At 35.4% G+C, this 16354-nt stretch overlaps 1 protein-coding gene across 4 annotated transcripts in view; it reads left to right on the forward strand.

Annotated features, from left to right (window-relative positions):
• Positions 768-16354, forward strand: part of LOC109362321 (CCR4-NOT transcription complex subunit 1) — a 24206-nt gene continuing 8619 nt past the window's right edge. Inside the window, exons 1-28 of one of the 4 annotated variants that reach the window (XM_019608035.1) lie at positions 768-1042; positions 1883-2180; positions 3183-3411; positions 3725-4064; positions 4178-4291; positions 4394-4522; positions 4608-4799; positions 4886-5080; positions 5309-5446; positions 5587-5709; positions 5801-6054; positions 9179-9282; positions 10944-11038; positions 11122-11367; positions 11982-12176; positions 12302-12380; positions 12483-12550; positions 12799-12944; positions 13462-13570; positions 13659-13805; positions 13998-14045; positions 14122-14250; positions 14339-14578; positions 14663-14803; positions 14906-14991; positions 15066-15171; positions 15949-16044; positions 16155-16307. In XM_019608035.1, coding sequence (XP_019463580.1) covers positions 908-1042; positions 1883-2180; positions 3183-3411; positions 3725-4064; positions 4178-4291; positions 4394-4522; positions 4608-4799; positions 4886-5080; positions 5309-5446; positions 5587-5709; positions 5801-6054; positions 9179-9282; positions 10944-11038; positions 11122-11367; positions 11982-12176; positions 12302-12380; positions 12483-12550; positions 12799-12944; positions 13462-13570; positions 13659-13805; positions 13998-14045; positions 14122-14250; positions 14339-14578; positions 14663-14803; positions 14906-14991; positions 15066-15171; positions 15949-16044; positions 16155-16307 — 4335 coding nt within the window. In that variant the 5' untranslated portion in view covers positions 768-907. Of the gene's footprint in view, positions 1043-1882; positions 2181-3182; positions 3412-3724; positions 4065-4177; positions 4292-4393; positions 4523-4607; positions 4800-4885; positions 5081-5308; positions 5447-5586; positions 5710-5800; positions 6055-6446; positions 6612-6724; positions 6839-6940; positions 7070-7154; positions 7347-7432; positions 7628-7855; positions 7994-8133; positions 8257-8347; positions 8602-9178; positions 9283-10943; positions 11039-11121; positions 11368-11978; positions 12177-12301; positions 12381-12482; positions 12551-12798; positions 12945-13461; positions 13571-13658; positions 13806-13997; positions 14046-14121; positions 14251-14338; positions 14579-14662; positions 14804-14905; positions 14992-15065; positions 15172-15948; positions 16045-16154; positions 16308-16354 lie in introns of those variants that run through there. The other 3 variants (XM_019608036.1, XM_019608037.1, XM_019608038.1) reach the window with 3 other exon arrangements.

Consider the following 16354-nt stretch of genomic DNA (forward strand, 5'->3'; position numbering starts at 1 on the left):
TGTGGACCACATCTGTCATGATCTGTACTACTGCTTTTCATGACTATATAGCATCCAGTTCACACCAAACCAAATCCTCTTCTACTTCTTTGTTCTCACTCGTCATGCGATCTCAATTCACCATGATTGTTCTGATCCCAACACATGACACTAACAAGTATGCGTTCATTTGATGACCTCCTAAAATGAATTCTCATTACGAAACTCCACCTTATGCTTCATTTTCAGCATTTTTCTTAACAAGATTGTATCTGCAATTATCTTAACAATACTGTATCTGCAATTATCTTAACAGACTGTATCTGCCATTATCTTAACAAGACTGTATCTGCAACTTTCCAAATTTGCGATCCTATAAATCGTTTCTCAACTTTGCACAACATAAATAGTAAGTGAATGATTATATTTTACATTCGAGTATACCTTTGGATAACCATTCAAACAACACTCCATAACTTATATAAGTCAACATTCTATTTTTTCTCTATTTTAAATTCTTCCAAACCACAAGATTTGTTCATTGAAACACAACCTAAAAAAACCATGCAATTCACAATTCATTGCTATTTTCACCTAAATTTTTTCTCATAAAGTCATGTTTGAACTCAAATTGATGCATATTAAAAGTAAATTATGGTAGAATAAAAATAAAAATGGTGAAAAATTCTGAAAACGATAAACCCAACCCATTTGAAAAATGGCCCAAAGCCTGATTATAAGTGAAAAGTAGTTTACACAGAAAAGAAGTCACAGAAACTCAGAAGCACTTTTTTCTCAGATACTGAAAAAGCTGAACCCCAATTCTTCTTCAAATTCATTTCTGAAATCTCTTTCACATATTTCATCACCGTTCTTCTTCTTCTTCTTCTTCTTTGTGTTACTCTACTCTCTCTCTCTCTCTGTTGCTATGACTCTTGTTATTGAATCCCTTTCACCCATTACTATGGGCACTTTTTCCAACACAGCTTCGAAGCAGATTCGATTTCTGCTCAATTCCTTGAACCAGCTCAACTTTGACTCTGTTTTTCATCAACTCATTCAGGCACATATCTGATTTATTTTTCATTTTTCATTTTCATTTTTGAGATACCCCATGTGTTTTTTAATGCTTTGATTTAGTGTACATGATGTCTGATTCGTAAAGTTTCTTCCTTTTTCATTTGGGGTTGAAAATAAATAAATTAATAAATAGGGTTTTGATCCATGTATTTTCTTCTGTGTTGTTGCTATCACATCTTAGATTGTCATTACTTTTTTTTTACATTTTATTTAATATATTTGATTTATGCTTTAATATCTTTGACCATGATGTGTAATTGGTGAAGTTTTTTATGTGAGGTTTCAAGAAGAATTAGATGATTTTTTTTGGGGTTTGGCGTTTGTTAATTAGGGAAAATTAGATCCAGGGTTTAGAATTTTGGTTGTGCTGCAACTAATGATACTCTGAGTTGAAAGTAGTTTTTATGGTTCATTTATGTGTTTTAAGGTTTATGTTGTCTTATTTTTCCAAATAAACGTTTTTTTATAATTATCAAACTGGGTTATTACTTGCTACCCTTTGAAGTTGTATTAATTGTGGAATGGAATGGATGACTGATGAGTTTTCTATCGGGTAGAAAGTGCGGTGCGTGTTCTTGAATAACCGAGGAGCATAGACTGTCATTGACAATGTTCGATAGTTGCTTAATGATTCTCTTGCTTGATGATATTCTAAAGTTTTATTATTCTTCTAGGTAGTTAGCAATGTGACTCTTTTGCTATTGTTTTTTGCAAGCTTCATGTACTATGTGTCTTTGTTTATCCTCTGCTTTTGTTTTTGTCTACTCTGTATTTGTTTATCCGTCTGGAATTGTTCTTGACATACATTATCTTCCATTGACAGTTCACTGAATTTGGCACTGTTGGGAGCATTTTGCTGCTTCAAACATGCTTGGATCATTTCAACTTTGCCAGAAGAGATATGAAAGACATTCAGCCCGAGAGAATTCTTGTCGATGTTGTCAAGTACCTCTTGGACAAACCTAACTTCAATGCAGTTTTTTCTGAGTCTGTGAAGAATGTGGAAATCAATGAAAGCTTTTTAGAAAGTTTTTGTAATGGATTGGAGTTGTCTTTAATGGAAAAAATTGCCATCAGTCTTTCTTTATCTGATTCTGAAAACCCCGATGCCAAGCTTTGCGGTAATTATGAAGTTAATTTCTAGTGTCAGTTCTGCTTAATTTTTTTTCCTACAGACACCTATCATATAGTGTTGATATCTGTCAGAGTCACAGTTTCATGTCCTTTTCTGTATTATCGATTTTTTTAAAAGTTCCGCTTTGCTATCATTATCATTATTAATATTATATATGTATGTATTAAGAGGGATTGGTGTATGCCTTGAACAAATTACATCATTTACACCCATTATTAAGCACTGATATATAATAAATCTGACGGTACCCATAATCTTCTTAAACATATCACATGACTTGATATAATTGCACTGTTCTTGTTTTCACAGTCATAGGCTTCCTCCTCTGATTATTTCTCTTCTTAAACCTTGTCCCTTTCACCTCTTTATTTGTTGAACCTAACAATACATCAGTGGCATAACATCCGAAATCAACACTCACCCACCTATTCCCCTCCCTCTTTCTTTCCACTTGACCCATTTGCATCACTTTCTCTTGTTTTTGCTACCGCTGTATAACATGTGTTTTTTGTTGCAATTTCCACATTAATTCAAAGACTACAGGTACACCAAATTGGAACTGTATATCTTAAACTATCAAAAGCATTAAGTATATGAAAGATCAAAACTTTGACCAATAGCAAAGTGAGATTGTTTATGCTGAATAATAGAGTCTTTCATTGATTTAAACATAACCCATGAGAATAAAGCAGAGTAAATTCATCTTCCATAAATGAGATGCAATGATATTATTTTTTAGACGGGTATGCAAAATGCATCAATGGAATGAAATTATGAAGCATAGCAGACCAAGCACCAGGTTGAATGAAGAGGCAAAATGGACAAAAACAAATCACATGATTTTATTTACTCAAATAGTTTGTACTGATATCTAGTTTATATCAATGATTAATATCAGGAGTAATTGGTGTAGTTTATCCATGGTATGAACTGATCCCTCCTCATATATTGATATTATATATTTAACCTAAATCTTGCTTCTTTGCAGGCAAGAGCTTTTGCATAGCTCAGATTGAGAAATTGTGTGCCAATCCTGGTTCTTTGAATTGCTATGAGCTAATTCATGATATTATCATGTTCCTCAAGCAGTCTGAGGGTCTTTCCAAGTATGTAGATTCCTTTATGCAGATATTATCGCTGGTGCAGTTCAAGGACACACCGTCTTTTGTTTTGAATCCATTGCTTCCTGATGAGATGCGCGAGGCTGAGTTTTTAAGGTGGCAACTTATCTAGTTATTCTTATCTTATGGTGATTCTGGAAGACGATTAGGTTCACAATTTATCACTCTATAAATGAAATTCAACAACTCATTACTATTTGATTTAACCACTGAAAGAAGTGGTTAGCATGAACTCTTTTGATGGTTAATTGAATTTAATATGTGCGTAACATAAAAGCGATGTCCAGACCATTTCGATTGTATGTTTGTTTCATATCAATTATCATACAAGCATTAGATTGTGATGTTGCTATAACTGTTACTGGTGTATTAATGAAATGCCTGCTTAGTAGCTTGTTTTTTTTTACAGGAATATGGAGCTGTTCCATGCGAGTGGAGATAATGATTTTGATGCTATTTTGGCCGACATCGAGAAGGAAATGAACATGGGAGAGATTGTGAATGAATTAGGCTATGGATGTACAGTTGATGTCTCACAGTGCAAGGAAATCTTTTCGCTCTTCACACCTTTAACTGAAAGCAACCTCTCTAAATTACTTGGTTCTATTGCTCGTACCCATGCTGGGCTGGAGGACAACCAGAGCACATTCTTAACTTTCGGCGCAGCCCTTGGCTACAACAACTTGTCTGAGTTGCCACCATTGAACTCTTGGAATATTGACGTCTTGATAGATACAATCAATCAGCTTGTGTGTTTTCTTCAATAGAATTAAAATTCGTTCTTCTAAGAAACTTTTATTTCAGTATTGGGTTTTGAATAATGAAGTAAATGGTTTCTTTTGTTGTGTGCTTTATGTTACAGGCACCTCAGACCAATTGGATACGGGTTATTGAAAAACTTGATCATGAAGGGTTTTTGCTTCCTAGTGAAGAAGCATTCTCTTTTCTCATGTCTGTATATAATCATGCCTGCAAGGTATAAATATTAGAAATGTAAATATGCTGCCCTGGTGCATAATTGATCAACATGGGAACTCTATGCTGTAAAGTTCTCACTGTTTTGAAATTGACCTAGCAGGAGCCGTTTCCTCTCCGTGCCATCTGTGGGTCTGTATGGGAGAACACTGAGGGTCAATTATCTTTCCTCAAATATGCTGTATCTGCACCACCAGAAGTGTTCACCTTTGCCCACTCTGCAAGACAACTGGTACGGTGCTCTGTTTACACCACCAGAAGTGTTCACTTTTCAAGTTCCCATCTCCTAATTTTGACCATAACAAATAACTATGCAGGCATATATCGATGCAGTTAATGGTTCTAAGCTTCAAACTGGACATTCTAACCATGCATGGACATGTCTTGACCTTTTGGACGTCCTTTGCCAGCTAGCTGAGAGGGGTCATGCCAATTCTGTTCGACCGATTTTTGAGTATCCCCTGAAACAGTGCCCCGAAGTCTTGCTTCTTGGGATGGCACATATCAATGTAAAATTTAATGGATCCATATTTGTTGGTGTTGCATAATATCTTTTATTCATTTATCCTTATGAATCTTGTATTTCTTTTTGCAGACTGCTTATAGCCTCTTCCAGCATGAAATATGTCTGACTGTTTTTCCCATGATATTAAAAAGTACCGATGGCAGTGGGATGATTCTACACCTTTGGCATGTTAATCCCAATCTGGTTTTGCGAGGGGTTATGGATTCTCAAAACGATGACTTAGACAACGTTACAAGAATTGTGGACATCTGCCAGGAACTAAAGGTAGTTCTCATGTTCATTTTACTGATGGATAGAGTTGGCTGTCACCTATGATGATTTTAATCTTCTATTATTATTATTTTTAAATAGCCAACTCTTACTTTCTTCGAAGTTCGAAACCGATAGTCACCTTTGTGACATGCCCTTCAAACTCGTCCTTTTGAATTCCATTTTCTCGACTTTGTTATTGTCGCTTGCATGTTTAACTATTTGTTCTTATTTGTTTTACAGATTCTATCATCTGTGGTGGAAATTATTCCCTCCTACTATGGTATTAGGTTAGCAGCTGTTGCTGGTAGAAAAGAATATCTTGACCTTGAGAAGTGGTTGGATAACAATTTAACTACATACAAAGATTTCTTCTTTGAGGTATCATTGCCTTCCCGCATTCCTTGATTTCTGATTTATGAAGACACCGACAGTATAGTTTTTTGCATTTTTAGCTTTACTCTGCTGAACTTAATGTAGCAGAAGGAAAACTGTCTTACATATTTTGGATTACTTTTCAGGAGTGCCTTAAGTTTTTAAAGGATGTACATCTTACTGGATCACAAGACCTATCTGGCAAATCTTTTCACCAGTCTGGAGCTTTTCTGAATCTGTATGCTGAGACTACTGCTACCTTCTTGAAGGTTCTACTTGAGTCATTTGATTGTTATGTCTGCTTATTCTGGCCGTCTGATTTTCACTTATATTACATAATCTGACCACATAAAACCGCAGGTTCTTAAATCTCATACCAACTTGGTTACGTCCACACAACTTTCTGAGGAGCTGGAGAGGTTGCATATTTCTATCGTAGATTCTAATCCAAGGCTGCAAAATGGTGGGACTACTGATTCATCTGCTTGTGATGGATATGCGGATGACATCGAAGCCGAAGCAAACTCCTACTTCCATCAAATGTTTTCTGATTCGCTAAGCATGAATGAGATGGTGCATATGCTTTCCCGATTCAAGGAATCTTCAGTAAAGAGGTAATGTGTTATAAAGCTTCGCATTTGTTGAATCAATACTATACATAACATGTTAGACACTGTTAACGTTTTTTAGTTCTGATTCTGACTAATCCAAAACAAAAACTAGTAGAAACCACTGTATCAAGGATTTGTAATGCTTACTCACTCTATTTATAATTCCCTCATAATCCTTGAAGTTACCAGTGAAGTTTCTAGATAGAGTATGTATTATCTTGGACTTTGTTTCAAAAATCTGTCAATGGCATGTTACCTCTAATCCTCTAATCTGTACAACTGTAGTACTATATTTTTCATAAAAAGATGAAGTGCATATTCTTTGGTCCTCTAATATCTTTCATAAAAATATTTGGTATTGATTTTTATTAAGTGATTCTTTTTGTGTAAGCAACCTCTCTAAATTACTTGGTTCTATTGCTCGTACCCATGCTGGGCTGGAGGACAACCAGAGCACATTCTTAACTTTCGGCGCAGCCCTTGGCTACAACAACTTGTCTGAGTTGCCACCATTGAACTCTTGGAATATTGACGTCTTGATAGATACAATCAATCAGCTTGTGTGTTTTCTTCAATAGAATTAAAATTCGTTCTTCTAAGAAACTTTTATTTCAGTATTGGGTTTTGAATAATGAAGTAAATGGTTTCTTTTGTTGTGTGCTTTATGTTACAGGCACCTCAGACCAATTGGATACGGGTTATTGAAAAACTTGATCATGAAGGGTTTTTGCTTCCTAGTGAAGAAGCATTCTCTTTTCTCATGTCTGTATATAATCATGCCTGCAAGGTATAAATATTAGAAATGTAAATATGCTGCCCTGGTGCATAATTGATCAACATGGGAACTCTATGCTGTAAAGTTCTCACTGTTTTGAAATTGACCTAGCAGGAGCCGTTTCCTCTCCGTGCCATCTGTGGGTCTGTATGGGAGAACACTGAGGGTCAATTATCTTTCCTCAAATATGCTGTATCTGCACCACCAGAAGTGTTCACCTTTGCCCACTCTGCAAGACAACTGGTACGGTGCTCTGTTTACACCACCAGAAGTGTTCACTTTTCAAGTTCCCATCTCCTAATTTTGACCATAACAAATAACTATGCAGGCATATATCGATGCAGTTAATGGTTCTAAGCTTCAAACTGGACATTCTAACCATGCATGGACATGTCTTGACCTTTTGGACGTCCTTTGCCAGCTAGCTGAGAGGGGTCATGCCAATTCTGTTCGACCGATTTTTGAGTATCCCCTGAAACAGTGCCCCGAAGTCTTGCTTCTTGGGATGGCACATATCAATGTAAAATTTAATGGATCCATATTTGTTGGTGTTGCATAATATCTTTTATTCATTTATCCTTATGAATCTTGTATTTCTTTTTGCAGACTGCTTATAGCCTCTTCCAGCATGAAATATGTCTGACTGTTTTTCCCATGATATTAAAAAGTACCGATGGCAGTGGGATGATTCTACACCTTTGGCATGTTAATCCCAATCTGGTTTTGCGAGGGGTTATGGATTCTCAAAACGATGACTTAGACAACGTTACAAGAATTGTGGACATCTGCCAGGAACTAAAGGTAGTTCTCATGTTCATTTTACTGATGGATAGAGTTGGCTGTCACCTATGATGATTTTAATCTTCTATTATTATTATTTTTAAATAGCCAACTCTTACTTTCTTCGAAGTTCGAAACCGATAGTCACCTTTGTGACATGCCCTTCAAACTCGTCCTTTTGAATTCCATTTTCTCGACTTTGTTATTGTCGCTTGCATGTTTAACTATTTGTTCTTATTTGTTTTACAGATTCTATCATCTGTGGTGGAAATTATTCCCTCCTACTATGGTATTAGGTTAGCAGCTGTTGCTGGTAGAAAAGAATATCTTGACCTTGAGAAGTGGTTGGATAACAATTTAACTACATACAAAGATTTCTTCTTTGAGGTATCATTGCCTTCCCGCATTCCTTGATTTCTGATTTATGAAGACACCGACAGTATAGTTTTTTGCATTTTTAGCTTTACTCTGCTGAACTTAATGTAGCAGAAGGAAAACTGTCTTACATATTTTGGATTACTTTTCAGGAGTGCCTTAAGTTTTTAAAGGATGTACATCTTACTGGATCACAAGACCTATCTGGCAAATCTTTTCACCAGTCTGGAGCTTTTCTGAATCTGTATGCTGAGACTACTGCTACCTTCTTGAAGGTTCTACTTGAGTCATTTGATTGTTATGTCTGCTTATTCTGGCCGTCTGATTTTCACTTATATTACATAATCTGACCACATAAAACCGCAGGTTCTTAAATCTCATACCAACTTGGTTACGTCCACACAACTTTCTGAGGAGCTGGAGAGGTTGCATATTTCTATCGTAGATTCTAATCCAAGGCTGCAAAATGGTGGGACTACTGATTCATCTGCTTGTGATGGATATGCGGATGACATCGAAGCCGAAGCAAACTCCTACTTCCATCAAATGTTTTCTGATTCGCTAAGCATGAATGAGATGGTGCATATGCTTTCCCGATTCAAGGAATCTTCAGTAAAGAGGTAATGTGTTATAAAGCTTCGCATTTGTTGAATCAATACTATACATAACATGTTAGACACTGTTAACGTTTTTTAGTTCTGATTCTGACTAATCCAAAACAAAAACTAGTAGAAACCACTGTATCAAGGATTTGTAATGCTTACTCACTCTATTTATAATTCCCTCATAATCCTTGAAGTTACCAGTGAAGTTTCTAGATAGAGTATGTATTATCTTGGACTTTGTTTCAAAAATCTGTCAATGGCATGTTACCTCTAATCCTCTAATCTGTACAACTGTAGTACTATATTTTTCATAAAAAGATGAAGTGCATATTCTTTGGTCCTCTAATATCTTTCATAAAAATATTTGGTATTGATTTTTATTAAGTGATTCTTTTTGTGTTAACTATGTCTAAATTTGTTGTTAGTTTAAAGGAAACTTCAATGGAAATTCTGCAAGAATTTGTCCTTATTTAGGAAAATGTGAGGGATGAATAACAGATCTCTTTGATGTAATTTGGTTCTAATTTAAGTAGCTATTCTGTTGTTCATGGTTAACTAATAACATCCTCACAATATTGCTGTGAATTTACAGGGAGAAATCCATTTTCGAATGCATGATCGCTAATTTGTTTGAGGAGTATCGATTTTTTCAGAAGTATCCTGAAAGGCAACTCAAAATTGCTGCTGTTCTCTTTGGTATGTTTTGCTTTTTGCATTGCAGAAGATGAGATTTAACTCAAATCTATTACCTGTGCTTTGATCTCATGATCACCACCATCTTGATATTTGGTGCTAGTCTTCAATAGGCAATGTCAGAGCTTGGTTGATAAATTGCATTATGTGGAAATTATGGTTTTGAACAATGTATTTTGCTTGCAAAAGTTTGAACTCAGTTGTGCTTGAGTAGGAAATAAAATAACTAAATTCAAGCTTGGGCTAAACCTCTTTGACCTTGGTATCAACCTCGAGCTTGATATAAATCTGAACATTTTTCCCGAAAAGTAAAGGTAATTCGATATGATGGAGTTTGAGGTCATGAGTGAACTGCTACTAGTGACTCATGTTATTTAATTGGTCATTTTTATTTTACCTAAATTAAGATAAACTCATTCAAATTAATATATTATTCTCTAAGTAGTTTATTTGTGCCACTATAGCGGGTGATAGTGGAATGACGAAATGGTAAAGAGGTCTGTGCCACACTTTCTTCTGGCATGCCATGTTTCTGCGTTGTAGCTCACAATCACGGTTTTTGTGGCTTGATTCATCCGGGATGACAAGGTGAAAACCTTGTTTTGTCCTCCCTCTTTAGCTGCTCTCTCTCTCTCTAGACACCCTAACATCATTCCAGGATTGGAAATCGGGTCTGTTGTCGTTACCCAGAGCAAAAGTCCACTATTCTTGACATATCCTAGGGCTCTGGGATTGTCATTTAAATGCCTTATTTTTTTTTCAAACTTTAGACGTCCTTCTGTGGTGTGTTTTGAAGTACGTGGTGAGTTTTGTTCTTTTGTTTTAACTGGGGGCAAAAGGATATGATAAATATGTTCTTCCACAGCGCATTTTTTATTTCTATGCAGTGTTTTTTGTTTTTTGTAGAGCTACTACTATATATCTTTCACTATGAAGTTAAAAATATCTAGTGATATTCTATTTTTTAAAATCCTAGTCTCTTCTGATTCGGGGTTCTTCTTCTTTACCTTAGAGGCTTTCATTTCATCTGTTCGTGTTTTTCTTCACCTTTCTTCTAAAAAACCTACTTACTTTCAAGCTTTAGAGGCTTAAACTTATTTGAGTTATATTAGGTTACAATGTTAGTTATAAGTAATTATGAGTATGACTTCGATTTTGTATATATATTCCATTTTTGACCATTATGTATATAGCATAAATGAGTTATACTGTTTCCCTAAACATCCCCCAATAGCGGTCATCCCGCTAGAGCGTTTTCAGGGTCGCCTGCTCTGCTCCGTGATTTAGGATCAACTACTTGGATTATAATAATTGTAGGAAATGTAAGTCATATATTAATAGTGCAAACCAGAGCTTGATATCTGTGTCGAAATGAACCAAGTGGAGCTTTTATAGCATGCCTAGTGGACTTGCCTATCCTGTTGAGTAACTAATTTATTGAGGTTCTTATTGAACATTAAACACAATTGCAACTGTTACATGGCCTAAATTGAATTGAGATGACATATTACATGCACAATTGCATATGGGTGACAATGTGTTTAAGTATGCACAATCCTTGCTTTAGCTAGCTAAACTTTAGCATGCAGAATTTTGGACTATATGCTTGTTCTTTGGTCTATGGTTCCACATTGTTTCTTTACATTTTTTTTAATGTGTATCAGGTTCTGTGATCAAGCATCAACTTGTAACTCATCTTTCGCTGGGGATTGCTCTTCGTTATGTTCTTGACGCGTTACGCAAGCCTGCAGATTCAAAAGTTAGTGTTGTGTTTTGGAGTGGTAGTGGATTTCTTTAAACTTATGTATGATGTCTAAACTCACAGTCCTTTGTATGTTACAGATGTTTATGTTTGGAAGTCTGGCATTGGAGCAGTTTGTGGATCGTCTTACTGAGTGGCCACAGTATTGCAATCACATTCTACAAATTTCCCATTTACGCAGTACACATTCAGAGATAGTTGGTTTCATTGAACAGGCTCTTGTCAGGATTTCAACTGGTCATGTAGATGTAGATGGGATGAGCCATGCTTCTGGTATTAGTAGCCATAATTCAGCACCAGCTACATTAGGGCATGTAGAGGTAAAAATAAAATATATTTCCCCTCTTTTATTAGTTTTTTTCTTCACCCTGTTCCTACCATATAGCTCTGATTTAAGAATTTGTTTTCTATTTTATTTTGGGGAAAACTACTAAATTTCCGTTCCAAGTTTTCTGTTTTCAAGTACGTCCGTCCTATAAGTTTTTTTATTCCCAAATATCTTTCTATATTCTGTTTCAAGTTGGTCCTAAAAGTTCCCCCCATTGTTTTTATAGCTTAAATTTCATTTATAATGGTACAATTTCATAAAAATGATAGAAGCATTTTGTAGGTCTTTTCATTCTGAACTCGATGACCTAAAGTTAATAATTTTGGTGGAGAATTAAGAAAAGTTGTGAGTAAAAACTGCTGGGTAGGACCAAAATGAAAGAGAAAAAGGTTACATGACCAAATTGAAAAGAGAACATAAGTTCAAGCAACAATCTTACAGAGATGCATAAGGTTGTTATTTTGAACTTTTGAAATTATGTATGGTGGTGCAATATGATCTTATTGTATATTTCTATAGAAGAGAAAAGAAAAAAGGAAATGTCATTTTGGTAGTTCTGCCTACTTTTCTGTTTGAAGTAATCTTTTTGTATATGCTTTGTCCTTTTGCCAGCCCAATGCATCTAGCATCATACAAGCTGGACAGCAACATATGTCTCTGCAGCTTCAACAGAGACGTGACATTCCCCTGGATGATCGTTACAGAGCTTCTGTTGGATTTGGTTCATCTACCGATGTAAAATCACTCTTATCTTCTGCTGGGCAATCTTCGGTTGTTACACCTCTTGATGCTTCTAATACCAATAAGGTAATATACTTTTATCTTGTTTATTGAGCATGATGTGAAAGGTTTGTTTTTGTGTTGGTAGTCTTTGGTATTGCTATTGTTATCGTTACTGATTGTGTGGATTTATTTTGTTGCTATCGTTGCAGTTACACAGCACATTCAGTTCATCTTCAATGCTAGCTTCATCTGGTTTTGTCCGTCCTTCCCGTGGAGCTCCTTCTACAAGTATATTTCTGTCGTGAATGACTTCCTCCGATTAGCATAAATATTTTCTTTTTGATTTCGTTTTGTGAACTTGTGTTCCTTTGATCTGCCTGTCTGATGTAGGGTTTGGATCTGCCTTGAACATTGAAACTTTGGTTGCTGCCGCTGAGAAAAGAGAAACTCCCATTGAGGTACTTTAGCCTTTTAGAAGAAGTTGATATATTAGATGCTTTTTGACTTTTGGTTTTAAATTCATTCAGCTGTTTATATTCACAAGAAGTGTTGTATAATCACATGCTTTCTTAAACTTTGGATTTCGTTCAACTGCTTATATTCACATTCATTTCAGTGATTTCTCTTTACTTTCTTATACAATGCAAGTCTAAATCTTTTTTCTTTCTCTATGCATTAGTTAATCCTTTTTCTTTGCTGTTAACAGGCTCCAGGATCAGAAGTTCAAGACAAGATATCATTTATAATTAATAATATTTCGATTGCTAATCTTGAAACTAAAGCAAAAGAGTTCACCGAAATTTTGAAGGAGCAGTACTATCCATGGTTTGCGCAGTATATGGTTATGAAAAGGTTAGCCTACTCAAAATCACATCTTGTAGATATATGTTCATGGATATACTGTGAAGAGAATGGGTATGCCTGCACATACTAGAATGCATAAAGATAAAGTATAGTTTTTATTAGAATATAAGAAAGTATCTTGTAATATCTTAAATTATATTGTAGAGTATATATATATGATACTTAGATATAGAGAGAATATATCATTAGTAATGATTATATCTTACAAGATCTCTTAGGATTAAGATCACTTTATTTTATCTTTTATGATTTGTCTCCTTATTCAATTAGGAATCTAGTATTAGTATAAATTGGGTTAGTATCATGTCTTTTGTATCACAATATTATCACATCATCATTCACAATATTATCACATCATCATTCACAATATTATCACTAAAACTTACTATTTTGATAATTCCTTTTCCCCTTCCATATCTAAACCAGATAATTTCAGCAGTTTTCTTATGGTATTTGTATTTTGTTTAGCTTCTCTTATACTGATTGGAACTTAACTTGATTGCAGAGCGAGCATTGAGCCTAATTTCCATGACTTGTACCTGAAATTCCTGGATATAGTTAATTCAAAGGCTTTGAACAAAGAGATTGTCAAGGCAACATATGAAAATTGCAAGGTTTAATCCTTGTTTCTTTTCCCTGATTGTTTGATGTTAAAATGTGTTAAGATTTGAAGTAATACTTGTCTGCTTGTGTACTCTTCAGGTTCTTTTAGGATCGGAGCTTATAAAGTCAAGTTCTGAAGAGCGCTCTTTGCTTAAAAATCTGGGGAGCTGGCTAGGAAAGTTAACTATTGGACGGAATCAAGTACTGAGGGCTCGAGAAATAGACCCAAAATCTTTGATTATAGAGGTAATTTATGAATATGTTTAGAAGCTGTTGGTGTTTCAATCAACACTGGAAACAACATCTTCACTTACAAGGGTAATGCTGCTTATATCTACCATCCCCAGACCCCACTAGGTGGGAGGCTCATGCACTAGGTCGCCCTTTTTATGGTGTTTCCATCAACAATTTTCTTACCACTGTTTCCCATGTTTGCAGGCATATGAGAAGGGACTGATGATTGCTGTTATTCCATTTACTTCAAAGGTATAATTTATGACTGTGATAAAATTACAGTTATCATCAATCTTGTGCTATATAATCATTCAATCCCATGGTGTAGATCCTTGAACCATGCCATAACAGTCTTGCTTATCAACCCCCTAATCCTTGGACAATGGGCATTTTGGGATTGCTTGCTGAGATTTATTCAATGCCGAACTTGAAAATGAACCTCAAATTTGACATAGAGGTCAGTTCTCTTTTTTCCTTGCTGGCTTTTAAATTGTCAATGTAAAGGTTCTCTTTCGCCTACATATTCCAATCCTCGTGCTATACAGGTTTTATTCAAAAATTTAAGCGTAGATTTGAAGGATGTGACCCCAACTTCTCTTCTGAAGGATCGTAAGAGAGAAATTGAAGGAAATCCTGATTTCTCTAATAAAGATGTAGGAGCATCTCAAGCACAAATGATTTCTGATATAAAATCTGGCCTTGTACCTCCAGTAAATCAAGTGGACTTGCCGCTTGAGGTTAAGAATCCATCTAATACTGGGGGTCATCCACATATGTTATCTCAGGTTTGTTCTTACGATTTTTGGGGGTGTGTTTACCTGTCTTTCTTAATCTATAAACTATTTCCTTAACTTTTCTTGGTGGATTAGTATGCTGGTCCTCTTCATATTTCTACGGGAACATTGATGGAAGAGGAGAAGGTAACACCTCTGGGCTTGTCTGATCAACTTCCCTCTGCCCAAGGACTATTACAAGCAACTCCTACCCCAGCACCCTTTTCCCTTAGCCAGGTGTGGGACCTAAAATTTGTTTTCCTCCTTTTTTGGACAATGCTTACCTTAATGGAGGTACTATTTTAAACATTATTAATGAAATGCTTCTTGTGTTTATAGATCCCAACTCAGATACCTAATATCGGGACTCATGTTATTATCAATCCAAAGCTCAGTAGTTTTGGGTTGCAAATGCATTTTCAGAGGTATGGTGCTTTAGCTATATAATGATTTTTTGTGTGAATCTATGCGACAGACTAATTTTATTCATTTATTACAGAGCCGTACCCATTGCAATGGATAGAGCTATCAAAGAGATTGTGTCTAGTATTGTTCAGCGTAGTGTTTCCATAGCAACACAGACAACAAAGGAGCTTGTTTTAAAGGTTGACATTTCACTGAAGCCTTACTTCTAAGTCCTGACTACTTGATTTAGCAAATCCATTTGTTGTTAGCTTGATTGTTTAGAGTTTTTGAATAGTTCTGTGTAATCACATGACAAAGGAGCACTTTGCTCTTCGTTTGAGTGTGTAATCCATTTTGCTATTATTTGTCAGCTTATGTTTTTTGGATGAAATCTGAAAGTATGGATAGTTTTGTTCGGGTAAGGTTTTTCTGCTTGATGTTCTGTAGTGACTTTAGGTAGTAGTTTATGTTGGTTTTGTTTGATAGTCCTACATTGAAGTGCTTGACATTGAACCCTGTTTATATTTTACATACTGTTTCCTTTGACAATGTAATAAAATGTCACCTTTTGTGTTGTAATAGGTACATTTCCCATTCCTCTTTCAGTGGTTTGTATCTCTATGTACACATGCATGTGCTCAGATATTTTATTTTATTTTATTTAACTGCTTGACTCAGATTAATGTACTATCTAGATTTTGCTCTTATCTCATGATTCTTAATTAGAGCATTTTGCTACGGTGGACATGTCTTAGATTTTTTCCCATCTGTGTTGCTATATCTTTCTATTTATAGCGCATTTGGTGAGTGAGGTGGAAATATGTTAGCTGGAGGCTAACAAATCTCTTCTTCATTCTTGTCCTTACATACTATATAGATATGGATGTCAAACTCTTGTTTTATTTAGCTACGTAAACAGCAAAAGTTTGTACTCAAAATCTCTGGCTTAATTCTAATTTTTGTTAATGCAATTGCAGGATTATTCCATGGAATCAGACGAGACTCGAATATTAAATGCTGCACACTTGATGGTTGCTAGTCTGGCTGGGAGTTTAGCTCATGTTACATGCAAAGTAAAGCTCAGAAACATGTCTAATAATTTACCCTGTTTGTTTATAATTATGCTTTTTAGGTTCCACATTGTTTTATATTCTTCTACTTATTGTATCTCCGTTTCTTCCAGGAACCTCTGCGAGCTTCAATATCAAGTCAGCTGAGGACTTCACTTCAGAATTTAAGTATTGGAAATGAAATTTTGGAACAAGCTGTGCAACTTGTCACCAATGATAATCTTGATCTTGGTTGTGCAGTCATTGAACAAGCTGCTACTGACAAGGTTAGTTCCATTAAATGTGTTTCCCTGTGGTTATAGTTAATAGCTTT

This window comes from Lupinus angustifolius, chromosome LG12, assembly GCF_001865875.1.
Source record: "Lupinus angustifolius cultivar Tanjil chromosome LG12, LupAngTanjil_v1.0, whole genome shotgun sequence".
Lineage (NCBI taxonomy): Eukaryota > Viridiplantae > Streptophyta > Magnoliopsida > Fabales > Fabaceae > Lupinus > Lupinus angustifolius.